At 46.2% G+C, this 26,194-nt stretch overlaps 1 protein-coding gene across 1 annotated transcript in view; it reads right to left on the bottom strand.

Annotated features, from left to right (window-relative positions):
• fut8b (fucosyltransferase 8b (alpha (1,6) fucosyltransferase)) overlaps nt 1-26,194 on the bottom strand; it is a 96,422-nt gene that overhangs the window by 33,985 nt on the left and 36,243 nt on the right. The window contains exon 2 of the mRNA XM_084000937.1: nt 9,214-9,845. Coding sequence (XP_083857063.1) covers nt 9,214-9,416 — 203 coding nt within the window. The 5' untranslated portion in view covers nt 9,417-9,845. The remainder of the gene's footprint in view (nt 1-9,213; nt 9,846-26,194) is intronic.

The raw sequence follows: 26,194 nt of genomic DNA, 5'->3' as shown, positions 1-26,194 counted from the left end.
AAAGAATCATTTGGTGTGGTGCCACAAGAAATAATTACAGTATGTTCATTATCAACAATTATTCAATTAAGTAAAATTAACATCAAATCAAGTCCATTATAACTTTCCAAACCCAAGTTGACATCTTTAAAATGACTATTTTGCCTGAATAACAACAGAAAACGTATCTTTTTTTTTAAACATGTGACCAGCTGTTTGCACGTCTGACAGGCTAAACTGCTTAAGGCCAGCAAACATTCATTAGAATCGCTGCAACCAGCTGGTCCGGCACCAACTGGATCCCCTGTAAACAAAACTTGTTTTTACACACCATCTTTCCAGTCCAAACTAGACACAGGGACAAATCTCAAACTACAGCAACCCCATGATTCAGGCTTTTTTCTTGTTGATGTAGCAAAGCTATGGATGAACAAGCTTGAGAAAGACACCGTTCAAAACAGACTTTATAACTCAGACTACCTGGATGCACACCACTTGCTTGGCTGGAACATAAATAAAAGAAAAACATGGCGACTGTTACTGTGCAAGTGCTGTGAAATTCCTCTTGCACCATCGACTGAAATCAGTCTGTGGAGAAACACGACACGAGGCCCCAACTCTGCTTCACTGTTCATCAGAATGACCTTGTTTTAAAGGGGAACTACGTAAGTCTGGTCACTTTTCCGCTGTTTTGCTAACCCTCCTCCTGGGCATGTGCATTTGTTTTCAATGACGCCGGCAAGAACTCAATCAATAGAGCGGTACATAACGTTTTATATCATATACGATGGTACAACGTGTATATTTGCGTATAGGTTAATCTGTCATTAACAAGACATTACAGTTTACAGGGCGCGTTTGAGACGAGAGACAGAGACGAGAGCTGGGACACCAGGGCGGCAGGCAATGATCTTGCAAAGTTGTTTTTCAGCCAAGAGACTCTATGTGGAAGGCAGAGCGCCTCCATTCTCCCTTAAAACAAGTAAATGTAATTTATTAAACCATCACAATTACTCCAAAGCTGTTTAATTAACATAGTTAAGCAATAAACAATCCTGCATAGTTCCTCTTTACTGTAATAGCTGTTAACAAGGAGGTTGTTCATTATCTAAAACATCAACTGACGAGTCCAGTGAGCATCTTAAAGGAGCTATATGTAAGAAATGTATGGCCAGCCCAGTACTCATAAAACCACCCAATAAGACACCAGTGACTAAAGAAACATGTGAAACATTGAAATACTGATCAAACTAATCGTATTTAAACATTTTTGTGTTTTGGCCTGTTGTGCCACAAAGTCTCAATCTCTCAAAAACTGACAAAAGCAGAAACAAAACCAGCTGCGAGCTGCGTCTGAAAGATGGAGACGGCTGAAAGTGGAGGAGAATTTGAGGACAGATGCCGGGGCGGCTAATTTTCTCCTGGACTCACACCTAGCTTTTTGCACAGTAATCCGTTTTCCCAGTGCATGTTTACAGCTTTATCCGCTTCATTTCGTTGTATTTCTACTTCGTCGCGGTTCTGGAGGCTCAATAAGAGACTGTGTGAGTGAGACTCGGGGTACCATAAAAGCTGGAGCAGGGCAGAGGTGAGGGTGTGGCTATCTGGAAACCTATCTGGAGTCTGGGGGGGTGGGGGGAGACTTGCTGCAGTATTTTGAATTTGACTGCAGCAACAGTTGTAGCCACAGTCTACACTACAGTATACAGTATAGCTCCTGAAAGTCGCGTGTCACGTGACTCTCACTTGGACGTGGTTTCTAGACTTGGAAGTTGCAGAGAAAGCAGAGCACATTAAGACCTGGCATCTTTTAGTGCTCACCACTGAAAATTCTATTTCATTTGCTGAGACACCACAGTGCAGCCTCCCAGAGCCCTGTCCTGGTTTATTTATTTTGAGCTCCAGATCAAAATACTGCATCATTTTCCATGTCTCTAAAGTCCACCCTATCTACTGTACCATGCACCCTGAGCTCTGCATCCTTTTACAGAGAGAGAGACCACTGCATGTCACTGAGATGCGATTATATTGTGACTTTGACTGGAAAAAAAGCACAAAAGCAGAGAAGAAGAAAAAGAAAAGCACATTGCATTGAACTATTCAAGTGCAGCAAATACATTAACTATAATTTGTCGCTGTACTTTGACCATTTATCTGTTGCTACACCGGAAATCCCCTCTGATTATTATTCAGAGTGATCTCTAGCATTAGTGGTGTTAGAGGTGTGAAGAGCAAGCGATGAGACAAAACATATAGATCACAAGACGGCTGATGAGCTGCTCGTCAATGAGCTGCACTACAGTACAAACTCATCTTCGGGGGTTTCTGCAGCATTTTCTCGATTAAATGTGAACATGCGTGACAGATGTGTGCTCAGACGCATTGTACTCTCTTTGGCTTTGTGAATTTACAGCTGAGAAGCTTAATTGTGCATTATAGCTGAAATGATGTTTCGGCTGCTTTTCAGTCCATTTAATCTGCTAATATAAAGTAATCTGTTAAAATTGAGTGTTTTATTTTTTTGTCAATTACCGCTGAAAGATATAAATAAGCGTTTCCACACCCCTGTGTCGAACTACGGACTATGAATAACTACCGCGTGCGTGTAATGAAGATACAAATGAGCAATCTGACATGACCGGAACACAGAGTTCAAACCAGCCAAGGAGAAAGACAAAAAAAAAAGAAAAAGAAGAAGCAGCAGCAGCAGCAGCACTGCCACTGACATTAAACCATATCAGTTCCTCTACATAAAACTATTAAAAATGGAATATGTCTGAATGCACTGGGGCATTGGTGGAGTGCTGCAAAGGCCATGTTAATGAGTCATCAAGGCATGCAAACTCAATTTGCTCCCTGAGTGAGGAACATCAGTCGCTGGCAGGCATAAAGATGAGACTTTTAAAGTTGCAACAGCTCTTCTTGCTACACAGCTCCCACCCCCTCCTCCTCCCCCTCCCCCTCTTTTCACTGTTCAAGCCCCGGCCCCTGAGAAAGCCCCGGCCCCTCACTTCACTGAGCACTAACTGAGCATTGTGCTTCAAAGCTATGGAAATAAACCGAGGAAGAAAAAAAAGGAGGATATTCTAACTGCTACATTATGTAACCGTGTGATGGACAAGGATCAACCTTTCCATATGGATGTTTAGAAGCGCGTCTTAAATTCACACTTCTTTTCTTTCTGAAATGCGGCGTTCCCATTTCAGCTGCCTGACACAGATCTTTTGAAATGAGACCCAGGTGCATTTCCTTTCCTCGTATCAACTCCACTTTCTATTCTCACAGCCTGTGAGTCTGCTCAAACAATATTCGACAAGATCTCCCAGAAGCCACACCCTAACCTGCTTGTTACACCATTGTACAGGAAGTAGGACTATTTCCTCAGTGACATCATTTCCCAGGGGGCTTAAGTGCTGCTAAAACTGTTTTATAAAAGCGACACCATATCTCCTTGAACGAGGGAGAAGAAGAAGAAGAAGAAATAGGCCAGAGCGGCACAGGCTAATGAGAGGAGACGTGGTACAGAGGTTAGCTAACATGCTCCAAAGAGACACGTAAACTGCTGAGACACAGTGCTGGTGCAGGAAAAACACCAGCATCCCCGACCGAGATATGCAGATATAAAATAAATCCAAACACTCAGCGGTATCAAAACACACAGACACACACACACAAACATACACACATACACACATACGGAAGCACAGGAAGGAGGAAAAACACCATACAAATAAATACACAATTGATCCCTGACGGTATCTCTAGAGGACCTGAAGCGGAGACTAGACAAGGCAGCTGGATTCAACAGCGTCTTAATCAAACGATACAGGAGAGGTAACAGATGAGAGAAACTCCTGACTCCGGGGGAGGCGGGGCGGGGCGGGTGAGGCGGTTGGGGTTGGGGGGGGGGGGGGGGGGGGGGGAGAGATACTGCGGAGGGAAAGACAAGCTATGAAAAGCGAGAGGTGATGAGCCCCACCGGCGCCAAAGCACTGAGCTGGAAAGCAGGTGAGGTTCAGCATGCAACCCAGTTTCCTCTGAAATGCTGCCCCAGCTGTCGCTCCGCTTGGCTCCCGCCCCCCCTCCCCCCCCACTGCACCCGGTAACCATGGAGTTCACGGGGTGATCAGAGCCGGGCGGAGCAGATTGAACGGTGGGGGCCTGGGTGGCACTGCGGCGCATACATATTTCCACGGTGAGATTGAATATAACTCTGGTCGACTTCAAAAGGAAAACCTGCGCCGAGCCGAGGGAAACCATACATATGGATGCAGATGTAAAGTGTTCTGTTCTGGGAGGTGTAGATGAAAGGAGACTACATTAACGCAATTTGCCTTTATATTGAGACCCAACTTTGATTTACTGTTCCCGTGCTCTGCATGCGTACGTCGTACATGTGTGTGTGTGTGTTTGCAGTCTGTGATGCATCAAAAACACTTGACTGGCATACATACTAACTCCAGCCTTTCCTGGGAACCCACCGCGTGCTACACCAAACCACTTGACTCCAATAAGTCACGCTAATAAACAAACCACAGGAATGCGGCGGTGGGAAAAGCCAAGCAAACAATATTAACCAGTGGAAAAATCTGGAATGACCATGGAAATCATTCACCACCGGTCAGAGCTGCAAGCAGATTTCAAGTTTGAGGAGGAAATAGTCCCAGGAACAAGGTGGTGCCTGTATTTATTGTGGGAGTGCATCTGTTGTGTTTGTGTAGATATCTCTATCTACATCAAATCGATTGATCTCGTCATCTCCGTCCTCTGACTGTATCCGCTGTTACATGTCTGACACTGTAATTCCAAGTTAAACCGATTGTGAATGCTGCATTCTTTGCCATCGCGTGCTTTCCACGTCTCGGCAAGACGAGAGAGAGCCGGCTCCGCTCTGAGCCCCTGTGCTTGACAGAGATGTCCTGAACACAAGACAGCTCCCACAATGGGGCTCAGTGTGCGTGCGGCAGCAGAACCTTCCCTCGCCGGGGCCTGGGCGCCGGCCAGGTCGATGGGAGTTCAGGTCTTGGAAGCGGTGGCAGCATCTGTTTGGTTGGGATGGGGAGGAGGGGGGGGGGGGGGGGGTGGAGGGCTAACACCATTTACAGGATAAATGAGTCCACTCACTGTTTTACCTTGCACACCAGCGGACAGTGGCCTTGTTGTATCCACATTGCACGTCGGCTTCAAACATTTTGCATTTACATTTGAATGATGGGGACCCAAATGAGGAAGACATATGCAAACGCAGCATGTGTGGACGGGATTTCACGAGCACACGTAGCTGGATGCAAAGTGTAAAACACACATAACACGAAGGAGAGTAACTGACAGTCAGTGGGGCTGCACCGTTAAAAGTCTATTACCCTGGCCTCTACTCTATCTGTCCTGTGATCTGGGTCACATGGTTCTCCACATGAAAATGCTCCTTTGCATCAGGTCGGTGTTCTCTTGCAGGGGCGGCTCTGGGTCAGTTGAGTCTGCTGATTTCACTATCTCACTGATCCATGAACAGTTTGCTGCTCTGGCTTTTATACCACCTAGGTTTTTTTTTTTTAATGGTAGCGCACAAGGCCAAACATTCCCATCATGTTGGAAGTGAACTGGTGTGAAATAACATATAAAATAGATTAGTGCATTGACTCCAGCCAGTACCCCCATTCCTCCTCATCTCACTTTCCATTTCCTCCTTGCTGCTCTTTACTTTCTGCAGTCCTCATGCCATCCATTACACTCCTCCCTCCTCTCCTCTCCTCTCTCTTCTTTCCATCCCTCTGTTGGCATGGCTGGGGGGGGCGAGGGGGGAAGAGGAGGAGATCGATCAGGTCCTCATCGCTCAGCCCAGCTGTCACTCTCGCCCCTCGCTCCCTGCAATGTCACACCATCAGGCTGGCGCGTGTCATTGTCTCCGCGGCAGCCGTGGCTCCCTCGCCTGAGGTGACTGACAGCTGCAGAGAGGGGGCGGAGCCAGACAGACGGGCTGGTTGTGGGCAGCTCGACCCCGCGCTCACCTCTCATTAAAGCTGCTGGGTGAAACCGGTGGGCTGGCACGCCGCCGCCGCCTGTCACTCAAAAAAAAAACCCTCACGGATTGGCCCTGGTGGACCGAACCGCTGGAGCGCATCTGTAGGCCGACCAGGTGATAACTAATTTGAGTCCGAGTCATTGATTGATGGGTGAATTAATTTCACATGGCAATTCCAATCGGACGAATAGCGGCGTGTTCGGCGAAAAAACAGGCAAAACATGATCAGCAGTGTGTGAAGAATCTATTGAGCAGGTTGAATGACTAAATATCTTCATCTTCTCGGCGATGCTACAGAAAATTTGCAATTTGTGATCAAGAAAATCAATATCCTTCACAAACGGCAGCAGCATGACAATCGCTGTCTGTTGTAAAGCGAATGAGACATTGTAAACAAGGTGTCTTCAGGTATCTAATGAATGCAGGGCGATGCCGCACACATCCATCATGCGCTGCTGCGGAGCGATGACACTAACCAAGTTAAATCTTACTCTGAATCATAAATCAGCGTCGATGCTGCAGTTCCCGAGCAACAAGTCCATACAGAAGTCTAATAGTGTCGGTTTTATGGGTTTAAATCTCTGTAAGGCCTCTCATAAAAAATGAAAGCACTAATGCGAAGGTTAGGTGCTTTAGATAAAACCTTTATTATCTTATGTCAGTTGGGTTTTTGCAAAAAATAAAAAAAAAGCTCTTTCTGCTTCCTGTAAAACATTCAGAATCATGCTCTCAGCCCCCAAATCTGCACAACTCGTACTTTAGTGAATAGAGTCAGGCGTGCGTTGAGCTGGTCGATCAGCGAGCTAGTGAGTTGTTACATAGTCGGTCAGTCAGTGACAACCTGCAGGCTGGAGCCTGGCCGGGCGCCATGCCTCTGTCAGCAGTTTGGGAGTGAGGCAGAGGAGGAGGAAGCTGAGGAGGGAGTGGGATGAGCGGCAGGAGGAGGGAGGGGCTGGGAGCAGGAATGATGGGCAGCTCACTAACAGCCTTTTTGCGTCTATTAGGGCTCCAGTGTGAGGATGAGATGCTACAGGATGAAGCGGCGGTGGTGGTGGTGGTAGTGGTGGTGGAGTTCTCTCCTGGGCTTGTATCTGACCAACACACACACACACACACACATGCACAAAGGCAGAGGACTGAGCGGAGGACGGGCCGGCTCCTGTCTGTGTCGATAGCTCATAGAGCTTAACCCCGGCGAGCCAGTCGCCCGCCTTTTGGCTCGCTGTGGCGGATACTTAGCTGAAGCTTAGAGGGACTGGAGAAGACACAGTAGCGCCGCCCCAGTAAACAACTGTGGAGGCCTCGGTCCCAGATCAACAACCCAACTCAATAACAAGCAACAAGCGCGCAGTGTGTCGGGGACCCATCTGGACACTGGTCGACTGAAAGCCGCGCTTGTTTTTTTATGCCATGAATTCCACCTTTGTTTTTGAGCCAATTTTGAATAATTACAAACGCAAGGGGTTTAATCAGGGACCAGCTGTCTGAAGCAACGCGCGCGCGTGTGCATTTTTATGTTTGCGTGCGTGCCGACGAGGGCCCCGCATCAAAGTGAATCGGGATATCACAGGAGGAGCAGCCATGGCAACATCTGAAGCTCCAGTTCCCGGTTAATATGGCGCGCACCAGGACACGGCGCCGCATTCCCCTGCGCACGCACCCGTGTACAGACCCGGCGCTTATGTGTAAAGAGAAACACGGTCGGCGTGCGGAGATAAGAGCACGACCATCTGTCTCTCTGTTACACAGAGCTCCGACGTGTGAAAGACGCTGCGTGCTTAATGGGCTCATGCATTTGTGCTATTGTCTGCCAAAATAACAATAAAATGTGGTGAAGTACTCGACAGTCGATCCATCCATCTATCCGTCCGTCTCCAACGCTACTGAGCTCAGCTTTCCTTTGAAATGTACCTCACACTGGTCTAATCATGTGCTGATTATATTTTCACAGAAGCTAAAGAAACAATCATCTCTCTGCTGCACTTGGCCATTTTGTTCAAAGTTATTCTCTCTCTGGACTTTGCTGATACTTAAGGTAATGATGCGTTGCACCACAGCATTCTAAGTTCTTCAAAAACAAAAAGTATACTGACCAGGCAAGCGAAAGAGGAGAATTAACATTTGTTTGCTCGACTGTGTTTCATGCAGTAATGACGAAAAAAAAAAAATCAAATGCAAAGAGATGAACCTGTGTTTACAGATCCAAACTGAAAACAATATTCTTTTTTCCTTTATCTTGTCGCCGGATTTGGCAAAAAAATTATCTAAGCACCATGAGCAACTCCACAGTTTGTCCTCCAGATCATCATATTCCTACTAAGTGGATTTGTAGTTTGTAGTCTCCAAGTTGTCTCAGTTTTCACAAAGCGAGGTAAGATTTCTTATGTGAAAGCAAAAAAACTAGTATGCATGTTATTTGGATACTTTTTCAATACATTTACAAGTAAAGGGGGAACACAAAAAATGTATCTATGTCTAGTGTTTAGGTACCCTTTGTCTAGGGTACCTTTTTAGTGCCAGTTTACCTAATAAGCTTAGCAGTAACCCATTCATTTACAGGCCGCTAATTATGTGATAATGTCAAGAAATAGCCAATAAATAACAATTAATTGCGGCATAATGTCTAGAAATAGCCTAGAAATAACAGTCAATTTCATGGTGATGTCAAGCAATGACAATTGATTGTGTAGAAATGGCCCAGAAATAACAGTCAGTTGAAAAGGACTTGGTGGAGAAAAATTCTGGCCTTTCCCAAAGAATTCAAAGCATGAATTGAAAAGCATGTCTAATCTTTTGCTGTTATAAAAAAACCATGACATTACTATGAAATTGACCGTTATTTCTTGGCTATTTCTTGACATTATCACGTAATTAATGGCCTGTAAATTAAAGGGTTACCAGCTTAGCATGTACACACACTTGTACATAAGCTGTCGTCTGTGGACTGTGACAAAATATAGTTTTGTAACTAGAATGTTGACTGTTGTGTTGTTATTAGTCACTATATTGTGGGGCAAATGAAGCCTGTTCATAGAGGGTGTGAAGAAATACTGACATTCCCTAAAAACTCACTAAAACTTGAAAAAAACACATCAAAAACACTTTCATGTGTGTATCAAAAGCCTCCTGCAACAACATCTAGAAGGTTTTTAAAAGAAGTGTTTTTTTTCCATGTCTGATGGTTTTACAGAGTTTAGAAGCTCAGCCGTTACCTGAGCGATTCGGCCATGCGCCGCAGGTCTTCATTCTGCTGCTTGAGCCGCTCCAGCTTGGCCAGGATCTTGGAGAGCTCCCGGCTGGACCGCTCCGGGTGCTCGCTGTCCCTCACCAAGTGACCGCCGATGTAGAAGAGGAGCGTGCCCCAGGCCAGCAGCACCAGGGTAATCCAACGCCACGAACCCGCCCAGGGCCGCATGGTTCCACCACGCCCCCCCACACGTAAATGCCTCTCGGTGTGCCTGTCCACCCGCCGACCCGCCGGCACTGCCTGCCGGATGTGCGCGCACACGCTCTGTGCCTCGTCACCACAAGTGCCACAGTGCCGAACTTGGCATCGGCATCTTCGCAGGGATGGTAAGACGGTGAACGACGGATGATGAGGGCGACGTGTGCTCTGTTGTAGATCAGGAGTGTGTAAAGAAGAAAAAAGGCAGCGGGTGTTTCTCCAGAGATCGGCTTTAGCCTCTCCTGTGGGTGCTAAAGCATGGCTGGCGCGCTAAAACGTCTGCTGGAGTCCTGATTGGCGTCTTCTCCCCTCCGCCCAGCTCCGGGTCCACCAGTCTGTCCAACACCGTCCTGCCGTTTCCTTCCAGTCCCACGGGATTCTTTTTATTACAGTCGCATCCTGTTGAAACAAAGAAACACGCAGGGGTTAGTTCTCCTTTGCAAATACTTTCATGTGCTTGTTGGTCGAACAGAAGCGAATTAAACGCATCATCACGGGGCTGGGACGGCCAGACCGCTTGACATATATTACAAAGCACAAGACGTGGGCTCATACGGCACCGTACGGACGGCGGGGACAGACAGACAGACGGACAGACAGGGCCGCGATGCTGCTGCTGACTGGTCCCGACATTACCCTGTCTCAGCAGCAGCCTACAGGATTGATCAGCATGACACTGCAATTTGCATTTACATAGTGATGTGCAGTCCCTGAGCTATGCTGCATTGCTGTCGAGGCAGGACGGGGATGTTCCACTTTCCACGTCCTGCCTGCTTGCACATTACACACAGACACACACTCGTACTCTCTCTCTCACACACACACACACACACACACACACACACACACACACACACACACACACACACACACACACACACACACACACACACACACACACACACACACACACACACACACACACACACACACACACACACACACACACACACACAGTAGTCTCTCAGAAGCTCTTACACTTAACAGAGGCCACCACTGAAAAAAGAATATGTGCTTTCATTTCCTCAGCATCCCACACCGCATCCTTGACCACAGCCTATCATGACTCTCTTTCTCTCTCTTTAGTTAAAGCCCTGGCAGTCAGTGGATTTGTTTGGAGGCGACTAAATCCCACAAAAGTTCTCACAGAGTGTTTCCCGCCTTCCCAAATACCGGCTGCCACCGCCGCCGCCACCGCCACCATCCCCGTCCCCGACCCTCCTGTGACACAGTGCAACATTGTCAAGGTGATAGGGCGAGCAGGCAGCACGACGGAGCAGGGAGAGCGAAAAAATCCCTGGATCATCACTTCCCTTCATCCCGAGGCAGTGGAGGAGACTGATGGACGCGTGCCGGGTTTATGAAGCGACCTTCGCTGTCAACTCCCCCCCCACTTCCACCCCCCAACCCCGCAACAAAGCCCTGCCACGCAAGTGAGACTAGTCGTGTGATGAGATGAAGACTGGCAGGTGTGTGTGTGTCTATGATCTGTGAGTGTGTACCCTAGCTCACTGGAATTATGCCAAGCGTCTTAAGACTTTCTGTGTGAGTGGTGGTGTTGGTGTTGGGGTGGAAGGTGGAGGGTGGATGATGTGTTGGATGGATGGATGGATGGATGGATGGATGGATGGATGGGTAGGGGGTTGATTGACATGTTGCGGTGGCGTCTCCGGTGTTTCTGCCTGCGAGCGTTCAAGACCAGAGGAAAGTCTTCCTGCTGGGGTTCGCCATCGCCTGGCAGCACAGAAGTAGGTTAACAGTAGCTCATCATGTTTACCGTGGCAGGATGGTTGATAAGTGGGACATAAAAAGGTGCTGTGTGCTGTAAAGAAAGAAAGAAAGAAAAAAAAAAACGCAGGAGACTGTGCGTGTCTGTCGGCTGCAGACCGGTCGGCGGAGATCACCGGATACAACAATGAGGCGTAAACTTCTTCTCCCTCATTTCTTATTGAATGATGTGGGATTAGTGGAATCTGTGCAGACGTTCCTTCCCTGTCAGTGCTCCTGTTGTGACTAACCCAGGTTGACACATGGGTTGCTCCTCTTTATGCATGCAGCACGGAGGATGTGCTGAGCTGTGTTTTATTATGGAAAATAAGAGCTGCTGGAGGGTAGCACTCCACCAGCTAATGCGCGGCCGGGACTGTACTAAAAAGGGCCGGCTGCAACAACTCTTGTCACTGTGTTTGAGGAGCCATAATGAGGTTTGTGTTCAGCAGACTAAAACTGATAAATACAAAATAGTAGGATAAGGCGACGAGCGACCGCCGCCAAATCGGATATGGAGAGGGGGAAAAAAAAAAATTCTGGAGATAGCACTTCTGGCTAGTTCTGCTTATACTTCAAAGTCAACCCGGGCTTAAATATTTTACCAGGACGTTAATAGAGCATTGGGGAAATTAACGTGGACAGCTTGAAGTTAATGGTCTACCCAGGACACTGTGATATCACTCAGAGTAATAGAGATAAAAGCGAAATGTTGTTGTACACCTATATACAACGAGGACAATAAAAGCAAAGCGAAGGTCTGTTTATTTCTCAGGAACAGCACTTTAAGCAGCTGCGTAGTGTCCCCCATGGCTCCAGAGGGATTGGTACAAAGTCTGAGAAAATAACCCTCACCATATTGTCAGGTTTATCTCCAGTTAGGCAAATATTTGACAGAAAACCTGGAATTCAAAAAGGCAGAAAAATAGGCTAATAAAATATTCTGTTGAACGACGTTATGGGAATTTTTAGCACCCGGCTTGGCTCAAGAGTCAGGATCTCTCACGCTCTGCTGCTTTGATTCTAACTTTCTCTTGATTTTTTTTTCCAGGGCCACACTAGATACAAATATATAGTGCTCCCTTTAATAGCTTTACAATACAGCGTTAGCATAGCATCCTCCACAAGGTCAGAGGAAAAAAAAGATCAGCACAGTCGGATACAAAAGGCTGAGCACATTGTAAAAACACCTGTCACACTGAAGGTTAGAAATGTTCTGGTTGTTGGAGTAAGAACAGTCCTGCACCAATCAACCAATCAACCAATCAAACTACAGCAAAAGCAAACTCACTGTAACGTTTTAGTCTGGGTTAGGGATGCACATGATTAACCGTTTAAAGGGCATTTCCAGTCGTAATCAATGTTTACCTCGGATATCAGGTCACCTATCATCAGTTCATTTCATACCATTCGTACTCCCAACTGCAGCGTGTGGACGTTTATATTAATTTTTGTTCAAGAATCTACGACTCGAAATGCCCTGTTAACCAATAAAAGGAACTTTGACTGATTAATACTATCGGTTAACTTCTTTGTTTTTATTAGCTCCTTTCACACATTAGCTCCTTATTTCACAGCAAAAAGTTACACAGGAGGACTTAACAGTATGTGTCAGTTATGCAGCGCAGTCCCCATGAGGGAAGGTCAGATAATAAATGTAGCCCACACAGACATAGATGTGCATCATCTGTAACAATGGCGCTACTAAAAAAAAAGAAAAAAGAAAGAAAGAAAGAAAAAAAAGGATCGCCCCCGCAAGTGTTTTAATCTTAGCGGTTAACAGTTAATAATCGCTAACGAGCGTCTGTTATCGGTCATAAAAATAATTCAAAATGTGCATCCAGTCTGGGTTGTAAAACAGTGCAAGCTAATCTGCTCACATGACCGGGAGCACCGGGAGTCGACGGAGGTCAGGTAACACAACCTGGGATCACCCACTTCCAATTGAACAATCATTATCACAGAGACGTCCTCCTCCACCCTCGGAGCGCACAACCCCTGACGGATTATCGGTTAATTCTGTTTGAAAATGAAGGTCGCCTTTACCGACTGCACACAATGGCGATTATGAAACCCAGTCAATGGCTCCGGAAAATGAGTGGAAAAAAAGGTTTCACTGCTCATTTTCTAACATGCCTTTCAGCTCGGCCTTGGATGTGATGGAGTGGCAAAGGAGCGGAGAAACCCTCACGGTCCCTTCATTCAGCGGCTTCACACCGCTTGTGTTTCACAAAGTTAAAGAATGGAGACGCCTGTTTAGCCGCGTGTCAGTAGAAAGTGGTCTGATTAACGAGAAAATGATACTCTGCTATAATTTATTCCACTGATGGAGATCTGACAGTGTAATATTCCAGCAGAGATATGGCCCAGTGTGAGCCCGGCGCTCAGGATGTCTGCATTTCCTCTAACCCCACACATCTGCCCTCCAGTTGTCATGAATAGAGGGCTACATAAATAATGGAAATTATAATAACGTCAGTTAAATAAAAAAATAAAGGTTCCCCACTGTGGCACAATCATTTCTTAGTTGGACTGTGTGACAGATGTGCTGACAGTGGGGTTTTAGAGACGTTAGTCATATAGCGCCTCTTTTTTTAATTTTTAATTCTACTTTCTTCCACGAAGCCCCTCCTCCGTTACCCTGCAAGAATAGTGGTAATATGATTGCGAGGACAAAATTAAATATGTACCTGCTTGGTTTTGAATGTGCAGAGCTCTGGACTGAACAAGTGGACCCGCTCTGTTCACGATGGGAGCACTTGTCTTCACCACCTACACACTCCACTCCCCTAATCTTCCTCTCAACCTTGCGTTTCTAACACCATCATTCATCGTCAGTGCCCTTCACCTTGCTGTCACGGCAACCGAGCAGGCTCGGGCCGGTAAAGGCTGGAGCGGGTTTGTATGTGAAAGAAAAAAAAAAAAAAAAAACCACAGGGGCGAACTGTCGCCGCCGTCACACAATGCCCCGGCGCTGCGGCAGCGACTGAGGAGCCTGAGGGGTCAAGCAGAGATGACCTGTTTTCAGTCCTGCTGGTGAGCCTTCAGCGTGACTCAGGCCGCGGCAGAGGTCATCTATCAACGGGCTCCAGGTCTCCAGGCGGCGAGCGCTGCGATGAGGGCCGCCACTGAATTATGCATGGAGCTTGGCTAAGGACGGCTCCTATTACACCTACACCACCACTTCTGCCCGAGGACAACCGGGAGGAGGCCCCCGGGGGCCGCATGCAGCACAGTGTGGTTCATGTTATGGCATGTAGTGTGGCAGCAGAGAGATGATGCGTGTGTGTGGAAACCAGGTAGGAGGAGATCAGGGCGCTAATGCATAGCTGTGTTGGAAAAAATGCCGATGGGGGAAAAAAAATACATCTCTATTTGTCTTGCAGAAACATCTATTTGACATATAACAAATGTGACCTACAACTGGATGGCAGGTGTGTTTGAATTTTCCACAGACCTATTCCTTTAAGGGATAGTTCAACATTTTGGCAAATTGGCCCCATTGCCATAATTCCAATAGTCAAAGCAGTAGGTTTGTTACCTTTAATTGTCGGTGCAAGCTATTTTTTAGAACAGCGGAGCAGAGCCGCGAGCTGCTCAGAGCTACGCTACGGAGGCTCATGGGATTTCTTGGTTTTCCTCACCTAACTCATCAAATACACAATCCAACGACTCCAAAACGCTCTCGTGGACAAGTTGTGACCTGCACATTCACCACGCTATGAGATAATGACGGAACGTTACGAGACAGAGTTGTTTTAGAGGTAAATTCATGCAAAACCGCCGATGCATGTCACGTCGGGGGCAGTTTTTTTGGCAAGAAGCGTACCGGCCTTCTGAAATAAAACTTTGTGTCACGTAAGATTAAATCATCATCTCACTTCCCTTCACTGATCGACTATCAGTTGCTGTGGCTCTACGCTGCGGCAACAGCGGGTTTCCTCTTTCACACTGGTGGACGACATATAAAATAGTTCTGCTCAGCCATGACTTGTGGAAAACTGTAAAACACATAAAAAAATGATTTAATATTTATTTATTTGGTAAGTGACCATGGTATAAGTGGGAAATGAATTATTAATGGACGATGCAGAGACTTGAATGATGCAAAGGAGGTTATCCCAGACTGGTCTTCCTTTTGCATATTCCATTTGACTCAGTCTGTTTGTGAGCTGTATAAATACGCAACATCTGTTTGGTGACACTTCCTGCTCTGCTCACTCTCATCGGCCATTGCGGTTATTTCCGTCAGCAGCGGCCCGATCGGAGGCAGAGCTCACGGTTCGAGATGCAGAGTGGAGTGCAGGCTCCGACTGGACTGAGAGCAGTAAAATAATCGCACTGACACAACACACTTGAGGATTATTTGGACAAATAATCTTTTGTGACAAGCTTAAAACTGAGCCATGTCTACCCCCCGATCACTGGGGAGGACAAATCAGACCCAAAATCGGGCCTAAAAACCGTGTGGTGTGTTGCCAGCATAAATCAGCTTATGAGAACAATGCAGGAAGCAGCTTGCAGGTGTCTGAACCACAGAAAGGCAACAAGAGAAACATCAACTCCGACTCTGGCAGCAATTTTTAACCATTATTTATCCGAGGGATGTTTTCTGCTGAGCGAGCCGTTCTGCAGAAACAGCCTTCTTTCTTTGTAGCCATAAAGCTGCACTAATTTCACCCCGATGGTTGCATAGTGCAGCCAGAGTTTCCTGTAAATGGTCACTGAGCTGCTCTTCTGGTTATTTTCTCAGCTGGCCTGGAGGTTGCATCCAGCGACCTCTCAGCCCTTTGGCCTCGTTCCCAGGAGAGAGAGAGAGATCACACCACAGTGTCAGGGACACGGGGTTGACGCATTTCAAATAAAAAGTATCACAAACACAAACAAAAGACACTGTTGTGCATCCAAGAAACACAATGACAGGGTGCGACACTTGTAACTTGTACCTGTGGTATCTGACCTTTATTTATTCCAACAAAAAAAGCAGCAGCGATGGACGAGAGAAAGCGACACAAACCTGAAATTTTGCCCACCTCTGTTCCCAGCCATTTGCGATTAAATGAAAAAAAAAGTTAACATTAAATTTTCAGCGTGACTCTGTGATTCTTTTTTTTCTTCGTCTCATCAATATGAATATCAGCAAACATCTGACTCACTCAGCAGCAGCAGAGTGCACCCACCACCAGCGCTCCCTTTTTGCTTCTCGCTTGGCTCAGAGCCGAGATGCAGAGACTCCCTCTGCTTCTTTTTTTTTGGTGGTGGTGGTGAGAGAGGGGGGGGGAGATGCACACCTCCAGCGTTTTCAATGCATGTGTGTTTCCCTGTCTGGGTGTGTGAGGGGTGCACACGGACACACACACATGGAGACAGACAGACAGACAGACAGACAGACAGACAGAAACCTACAGCCTGACACACATACAGGAGAGTGGTGAATATTTCATGAGCTGCTGTTTACTTCACAACAATTCTAAGCTGAATGTGCAGGAATCCATTAACTTAGGCTAAATGGCAGAGAGAAAGCCTGGCGTGGGGACAAGCGTGGGGGAAAGAGAAGAAAACAGATGGCGAGCCGGGAGAGTAAAGGGCATGACGCACAAAGTTAACTGCGATGGGGTTTTAATACGTACACATAGAAAAGGCCCGTGGCTAACACCTAGTGCACCGAGGTCGTGTCGTCAGAATTGTTTATGGGAATTTGGGGCGGTTCACATCCTGAGGGAGAGTTTAGCTTTTACAATTAGGGAGAAATGCAACCGAGGAGCTTTTAAAAACGGATTCTGACATTGTGTTGAGTCTGTACAGGTGTCTGTTTTTGTGTAAAGCAAATAAGCAGAACTGAAATGAAATAAAGAATTATCCATACAGCGAGGGATCCTTTGAAACAGGCGTTTAGTCCTTTATAAAAGCAGATTATACAGCGGAGGTTAAATGGATAAATACTGTGAAATGTGTGGGGAAAAATGACTGGTTTCCTCTTAAATCTAGTCTGATGTTTAATTGGGGTGGTGAGGGTTATACTGGGTGAATTAGGACTCGTGTCTTTTTTTTTTTTTTTTTTTTTTTTTTTTTTTTTTTTTTTTTTTTTTTTTTTGCAGCTGCATCATTTATTTATCATTAACATCATTTATGAGCCTTTTCTTTTTTTTTTTTTATTTCTTTTTTTTTTTTATTGATGTTTATGACAGACAGATACAAACAAATACTTGTTACCTTATTGCAGTTACATGGATAAGATACACATCTTGTATGCATTTATCAGTATCTATCTGCCCAGTCTTTTTTTTTTTCTCTTACAAACAACAACAAAAATAGCAAAAAAAATAAATGCAGTCCAGCAATAATGTACAGAACAGGCCAGACCTACAACACAAAACATAGATCCACAAAACAAAACAAAACACCCTAGGAAGTCTACATATTATACCAATCCTGTACCTGCGGACTCGTGTCTTTTTTAAGGTTCTGGCTGCAGTCCTGCACTGGGAGGAGTTCAGGGGAGTTAGAAAAAACAACCTTAATTTATACTAAAACCATCAATTTGCATAATGAAAATCCAATAAGAGTATTTCAGCGGGTTTTCTGTTCTGTTGCATTAATAAATAATGCGAACAAACATTTTGTCATTAAGATATATTTGACTGGGAGATATTTTACAGCTGAGGAAGAAGTAAACACTAAGAGGGAATATAAATGTTAAATAACAAATTAAGTAATAGCACACATTGTATATTGAGAAAAAGGTCAATCATGCATAATAGAAATGGGTCAAATGGGCTGTTTGCTGCTTTGCAATTTGTTCTTGTGTCTGCAAACATGCACCTCGAGTAGGAAACTACTCCCTGGCCACAGAGCGGGGGGGGAGGGGGGGGGGGGGGGCTCAGATGTCATTGGATTTGTTAAAGTGATTAATTGCGGGAAATTTCACACCACCAAAATACAATATCAACCACGGCAGGTTTTGGCTTATTAGCTTATCTTGTTACCGAATCTCCAGAGAGAGGAGCTCACGTCAAATTGCAGCTTTGTTATCTCAGTTTACATGATCCATATTTTTTACAAACGGTGTTTTTATCTAATCACCACGACAAACACTAAGTTGGCAAACAACCTGGGAACTCTGTGGCCACGGGATACAAATGTACCGCACAAAAGGCAGTAGGCAGGGAGTCAATAGGGCACTGAGCAACTTTCTACCCAGGAGCCACTTAACATGTCGATTCAGCTGTGCAGATAAAGCAAATCAAAGCGGCCGAAGTAACAATCTGACTCTAACAGAGTGCGATTTGGACACAGAGTGTGAGAATCTAATGTTTGTTAGCTCTTTTTAAAGGCACGCTTGGGTAACATTTTATAACAAGCACACACTGTTAAGCATTAAATACTGAATTCATCATTTATAACACATGAATACTCATTAGTATGTAGTTTATAAAGGTAGTTAAAAACATTTTATTCATAGGGTTAGGGTTAAGCACTAACTGTAATTATAAACTATATATTAATGAGTATTCATGGGTTATAAATGGAGAATTCAGTATTTGTTAATGCTTAACTAATGCTTAATAGTGCGTATTTATTATAAAGTGTTACCTGCGCTTGAATCTCATCAAACGTCTGAGCAGGTTCCCCGTCACACATACACATACACACACTTTAGCGGGCCCCACCTCATCGCAACTTTGGGATTAAGTCTCGCAGAAGTGGCTAAAGGTCTCAGAGAAGTTTGCAGCCGCGCAACCGCTGAGCCCGCTGTAGCTTGGCATTCAGTATCAGAGCTAAGCACACAGCCTCTCCTTCAAGGTTATCTCTGTGGAGAATTCGCTGACAGCAGGATACACGCGCAAGCGCATTTCACACGTGCACGCGCACTCACATGGTGACACAAAGATAGGTACCCATACCCACACACACACACACACACACACACACAAACACAACAGCACACAACTCTCTGGCTCTGGGTGCAGTTTGTTTGTGCCGGTGGTTTATGCAAACAAGTTTTTAATTGGGATGGAGGGACATGTGATTAGCAGTAAAAAAAAAAAAAAAAAAAGAAGGACCAATCGTTCTTGTGTTTTATGACTTTTTATGTTCGCATAAAAAACCACGGACCTGGGCGGAGGCCCCCACCTGCCAACCCAATCTGTCTCCTGACGAGTGAAGGTGGATCTCAGTGCTCAGACGCGGTCAAGGACGGGGATGTAAATTTGCCGTGTCAGTGAGGGTGATGAACTGGTTTTGCATCAGTGTGCGTGCTTGTGTGCGTATGTGTGTGTGAAAGAGGGAATAAGGGAAAAGAGCAGTAGTCAATGCCACTCAAGCAGCAGCATGTATCATGCCTGGAGCAGAGGACATTAAGTGTCAGTGTCTGTGTGGGTGTGTGTATGTGTGTGTGTGAGTTTGACTGAGGGTTTGTTTGGGGATGGGAGGGTTGCAGGAACTAAGCATCATTACAAAGTAACTGATCATTTACTTTATGCACAGCAGTGTGGAGCAACACAATCCTCCGAGACAGGCCGACCGTGCACCGCTGCGACGAGCCCTGACCGTCATTATTTGTGAGAAACAGAAAAGGGGAAGCTCAAGGTCTGTGTTATCCATCTACCTTCAGCTCTATTGCTGCTGCTCACATCCGCACACACACAGACACACACATACACATACTTCCTGTCTGCTCCGGTTTCTGTTCCTCGTAATGAGTCCCAATGACGGCTGACCTTTCACGGCCTGGGGTGCCAGGGACAAGCTCGAGAGGTGGAGGTAGGGGCAGCGGAGCAGGAGAAAGAGGGGTAGGTGGGTGGGTGGGTGGGTGAGGGGGGGCTGTCGTGACCCCATACAGAGGGTGCCAACCTCCATTCAGTCACTTTTAAAGAGGCCTAACGAGTGACTGAATACGCGGCAGAAAGGGAAAGGGAATAATAGGAGAGCATCAGCAGTTGGGGAGGGAGGAGGAGGAATAAAGAGGACAGGGAGAGGGAACGGCTACTGTTACACGCCGCTAAATTGTGTGATTTTTATCATCTGAATATGCGGTGACGCATAATGTGATACGCCTGGATCCACTGAATATGGATTTTGTTCAGATTACAATCAGACCTTTGAAACGAGACTTGGAAGTGGTCAGGCTCACATTGTGATTACAGTTCTATGTAATTTGGCTGCAGTCCACAATGAGCACTAGATGAGGCGGGGGGGGAAAAAGGTGGCTGAAAGTGTAACACACACACACATACACACACACACATGCATAAATATATATAAACAAATTATATTTTCAGGTTTCAGGTTGAATGTGGATGCACAGCTGTGTTTCACTTTGTGATACGGTGTCAAAAAATCACACCAAAATGGACTCAAAGTGGAGGTCTGGCAGGAAAGCAAAGGGGAGGGGAGGGTCAGAAATGGCAGCACAGTGAGAGCAGACAGAGAAGGAATGTGTCTGAGGCTGAAGCCAGTGTTTAGGGGACACCAGCCGCAGAGGACGACAGCGAGAAAAATTGTCCTGAGCTCCTATCGCAATCTCCCAATAAAAGCGGAGATTGACGAGAACAGGGGGCTCGGCGGTCTCTTGTGCAATAAGTCCACGTTTCCAACACAATAAGCAGCGCAGCCTCTTCCCCAGAATAAAAAAAAAAAAAAAAAGAAAGAAAAAAAAAAAAATCCACCTCACTCATCTTCTGCGACAGAATTTACCGTCAGTGGTTAACTCCTATTATAACCTGGCTCAGGGCAAGAGTGGCCCTCTCCCCTGGCTGAGGCTTGAATGATAAAGTCATGTCTGTGGAGGGAGAGAAAAGATGGAGAGGAGGAGGAGGAGGATGAGGAGGAGGCGATGGAAGACTGAGAACAAGGACGAGGAAAAAGTAAACAGCGCTAGAAAGCCTGGACAGCAAGAACACCCTGAGAAAAATAGTCATAGAGAACGACAAAGGCGGCGAAGGGGGGGATAATAATAAAAATAAAAAAAGTAGTGTGCTAGGGAAAAGTGGGAGCCAGGGAGGTGGTAATCGGAAGAAAGATGGCGGCTGCAGACACGAAGACAGAGGGGGGAGAACGAAGAGCGTTCCTCCCCCCCAAGGGGCTGGAGTCCTGACTAATACAGAGAAGGAGTTTCTATAAACAGCAGTAACACACACCGCTCCCACCCATCCATCGCTCTCTGCTACATTACCTCCCTCCTCTTGTCTGCAACCCCCGGCTCCTTTTGCTCTGTGACCTTAAATCCCCCACACTGCCAAAAAAAAAGACGTCAGCAGTAACAAGTGACAAATTTATTTATCCTCCGTTCGGCCTGATTTTTTTTTTTTTGGTCCTGCGACGATGCAGAAGAAGAAGCTTCCAGAGGAGGAGGAGGAGGAGGAGGAGGAAGGGGAACGACAGCTGCAGGAGGAGGCTGTTTGCAAGATAACTTCTTCCGTCTTGACGTAAAGCAGCTTTCCATAGATTTAGGAACGTCAGCCGGTTTTGAAGAACGCGCCACACACACAAACCAAACTCCATCGTTGTGTTGATGTGTTGTCAGACTAAACATTCAGTTGACCTGGTTCTCCCTGGTCGGGATCACGCCACCCTCCGAGTCAGAACTCCCCGTCCCCTCAGCTATGATCTTTCCTTTCTTCTCCATGTGTCCACTCTCCACCTCTGACCTTCTACCTTCCTCCAGGTGCTCCAGTCCCCCCCCCCACCAACCCTATACACTCCAGAGACCCGCAGCATGTGAGACGAAATGAAACCTCGAAAAAAAACTGCCCCCACAGCCGCATGCATCGGTCCGTCTGGATTGGCCCTGTGATGGACTGGCGGCTTGCATGAATAAATGTTCGAGCGGACTAGGAAATTAATAATTGACTAGTTGAGATGGGTGTGTGTTTTTTTTTTTTTTTGTGCCACACTCCCGCCTGGCTGCATCCGTGCCACTTGTCCTCTTCTCAACTCTCTCAAAAAGCTCCGCTCCCCCCCACTACACTACCGCTTTCACTCCGGCCCGCTGACTTCCTCTTAACTCCATTTGCTCTTCCACATCTTTGCCGATTTTTTTGTTCGAGCTTTGACATTTAAACCCAAAACCCACCGGGGACCCCGGCTGGATCAGACCTGGGTAAGCTCATGTTGAATTTTCCCCATTTAATTGCTTTGCTTTAGATCATTTTTGGATTGTTTGAAAATGTTAGAATACCCCCCCCCCCGCCCCCCTTCCTCCTCCTCGCTTAAAATGATGAGAAATGACTTAGCGGTGGCGGTGAGATTGGATTTGAGTGAGTTTGTCTGCAGATGTACCGAAGTGGAGTCTGGGACGGCGGCTGGAGTCTTGTCCCTCCGCTGCAGCAGCCTGCACGCGTCACAACACAAGCCATATTGACAGAACTCCTCGTCCCCGTCAGGTTGTGTTTTCTGCTTGGGGTCCACACTTGTTCGTTCGCCTGACTTCTCCTCCTCCGTCTCCTCCGTCTCCTCCGCTCCTGCTCTGTGTGTGTGTGTGTGTGTGTGCTCAGCCAATCAGCTTCCGCTCCACTGCCCCTTCCACTCGATGTGACCTGTTTGTAAGTCTTTTATATTAATGTATAGATCGCGTAGCTGTTCCATGTGCACGCCAACACTCGCAGGAGATTTTTGGTTTGTTTATTCTTTTGTTTTTTGGGGGATTCTTTTTGTTTTGTTTTTTTGTTTTTTGGTGGGGGATGCAGCACCGCAGCGACGGCCTGGTTTTATTTCAGCAGTTCAACAAGAGTTTATTCTGGTGTTGTAGGAAAAACAATCCTGTCATCACAACTGAAGGCTTTCTGCCTTGCTGGAGATACTAACTACGCTACATTCACAACATGCAGCCTTGATCTGCCTGACTTGGATATACTGTCGGTTGTTAGTGTAATGAAACTGACAATTACAGGCTACAGTGCAAACATTCCCTCTGCGGCTTTTCATAACCAGAGGCTTTTTTTTAAAGTGTAGTCATTTGGGTTTGGCCCTTAAATGCCTCAAGTGTGCATTCCTTCCAAAGAACAATAAAAGAGACACAACAATCACTGCATAAAAAACAAAACCCTACCTCCGCTGCAGGGGATGAACTTCCTTAAATGCTATTAAATAGAAATAGCGGCACTGCGTTTTCCCTGACCCCTATTAATGGAGGAAGAGGGGGGAAAAAACCCTCTCCACACACAACCTGCCACTAAACAGGACCTATTGCTCAAATCACATTAAAGAGGAACTATGCAGGATTTGTAGCTTATATGCTACATTTTTACCTTAATTAAACATATTTGGAGTAATATTGATGGTTTAATAAATGGCTTAACTTGTTACGAGGGACAAGGCTCTCTATCTTCCATGTGCGTGTCACTTATTGTGTCTCTTGGCTGAAAACCAACCTTGTGTCCAAGCTCTCATCTCTGTGGCACCGCATCACAAAGGCGCCCAGTAACCCGTAATCTCTTGTTAATGACAGATTAGACTACACAAATATGCACGTTGTAACATTGTATATATAACGTTATCTACCGCTCTATTGATTTGATTTCTCGCCAGCTTTGTTGTAAACAAATGCACATGGCCAGGAGGAGGGTTAGAAAAACAGCGGAAAAGCGACCGGACTTCCATAGTTCCTCTTTCCTCAGCAGATTGAAAAAAAAAAAAAAAAAAAAAAAAAACTCAATACACAGTGTGCCAAGCTAGTGGGAACACCCAGCTGATGCAATCACATGAGCAAACACATTCCTACCTCATACCTCACCTATGAAAGAAGGAGATGTGATTATCAGGTGCGTTTCTTTTCTCTGCCTACACCTCCCTTCTATCCTGTGCAGGGTGCAGGCACTGCCGAGGCCTTGTTAGCGCTCGGTTAAAAGCCAGAGCAGGATTTCTACACAACGTGACTTTTGTAGAAGCTCAAAGTGAAGCGAGAGACTAAACACTTCAACTGCTGGCGGAACATTTCGATCCAACTGGGAGCAGCTGCATCCTTGTTGCAATAACACACCAACACACTTCAGCAAACCCCCACCGCCGCCGCCGCCGCCACCCTCCTCTGTTCGTGAGGATCAGTCGAGTAACAACCTGTTGGGGGTGGGGGTGGGTGACCCCTGTGAATCTGACAGCAACAGCAGCATTACATGTACATAATCGTACACGTGCGTCTTAAACATCAGCACTGACACCGGTCTAGACGACATCAATCTTCCTTCCCTCTTTTTGTTTCCCCTCCTCATTTGTCGTTTTTTTCAGTTCCCTTGTGCAATGACTGGGCTTCCACCCCCCCCCTCGTTTGCTCGCAGCTCCTATTCTCAGAGTGTGTAACCATCCAATGCGCACAGCTGTCATGTGTCTGATGAAAGCGGTGTGACTGACACTCATTGTTCAAGATTGAATATGCATTTCTCCCTCCAGGACTGACGCATGCCAAATGAAGGACATTCCCCTGATTGATGGCATCTATTTATAATAGAGCGCTCTCCCTCTCTCCTCTCACTCTCGTTATAGTCTCTCTTATTTCTCTCAGTCTGCCACGCTGACCTTTGACAGGCCCTGAACAAGAATCCACTACTGGGTAAACAGAGGGAGTGGAGCTTGAATGCTGAATCCGGAGTTATTGGAAATGTCTTACAGTTCTCCAAACTTCCCATTAAGGAGGGGAAGATCAGTCTTTTGTTACAGAAATTATGCATGTGTACAGGGACAGAGGGGAGGATGAGGAGGAGGAGGGGTGCCTCTGTGCAGCAAGGTTAGATCACAAACAGGATCAATAATGCACTGCCCATTGTGTTTCGGCACTGCAGTCAACTCAGCTCAGTTACATTCAAGTGAGCCCACGGCGTCGGACCCGGGCCGGGGTCTGAGTCAACAGCCGGGATGAAAGATGGGTCTTCTTTAAAAAAAAAAGAAGAAAAAAAAAGGCAGCGACAACGATAAAAACAACAACAGAAACAGCGAGTACGGGTGAAGATGGGATGGCGGCCTGGGCAGACGAGAGAGGATGTGGGCGGACTTGGCAGGAGAACGAGGCACAGAGGGAGTGCCTGGTTGCCACTGCTGCAGATGTTGTTTGTGTCTTCACACAACGTTGCACTTCGCAATCCACCAAAAGGGACATGAGATTATGGCCCTGGGCTGAGGCACTAAATAGTAAAAATAATGACAACGATGGAGCCAAAAAAGCACTTCCATCTTCTCCGGCGCACACTCGCACTGCGACAAATACTTCATTTCATACATTGAATTTGATGTAAACTACTAAATCTGTCCTCGCCTGTGCCTGTGTTTTGCACTCCTCTTCCCTTCCTCTGGGTCTTGACGACTTCCCTGACGCAACGCACTGATACTAGCCGGGCTGAGCGACAAAATGCTTCCTCAACGGCTAATCCAGGCCTCGGGCTGCATCGATGCTATCATCACCAACTCTGCAAACCAAAACACTGGCTTGCAAAAAAAAGAAAAAAAAAAGACGTCAAAGCAAATGACTCCTCCAGATTCTGTCTCTCATACTGAACGTTGTTTATGGGTCCTCTGAGTGCATTAAAATGTATATTACCATCCATATTGGTACATTTATTACTACATGACACATAGAGTTATACCCATTGGCTTTCGTGGTGGTCGACGTGGTGACAAACGGGCCGTTTTGTGTTATTGCTGCTATATTGCCTTGTAATGCAGATGGCTCATGTGTCTGCCTCTGAATTATTGATCTGCTCATGTGTAACGTAAACACAATCAACATGATAATACCTCTCCGTCACAGCAAACAGGATATGAGCGCGTGTATAGATCACTTATCACAGATAACCGCGGACCATCTGGAAACCGCTAAGAAACATGAGAGGGGAGAAAATGGCTCGACTGTGAAATGTATTTGCAAATATCTTCTTTCATGTACCCCAAAAAAAAGAAAAAAGGGGGGAGGATTGCTTTTATTTTATTTTGAGATAAAAGTAACTCCTGTTTGTGTTTTTTTTAAAATCCTCAGCTACCGTGTCCTCTATTAC

This window comes from Trachurus trachurus (assembly GCF_905171665.1).
Source record: "Trachurus trachurus genome assembly, chromosome: 24".
Classification (NCBI taxonomy): domain Eukaryota; kingdom Metazoa; phylum Chordata; class Actinopteri; order Carangiformes; family Carangidae; genus Trachurus; species Trachurus trachurus.
This window is presented reverse-complemented; position numbering and strand designations above follow the sequence as displayed.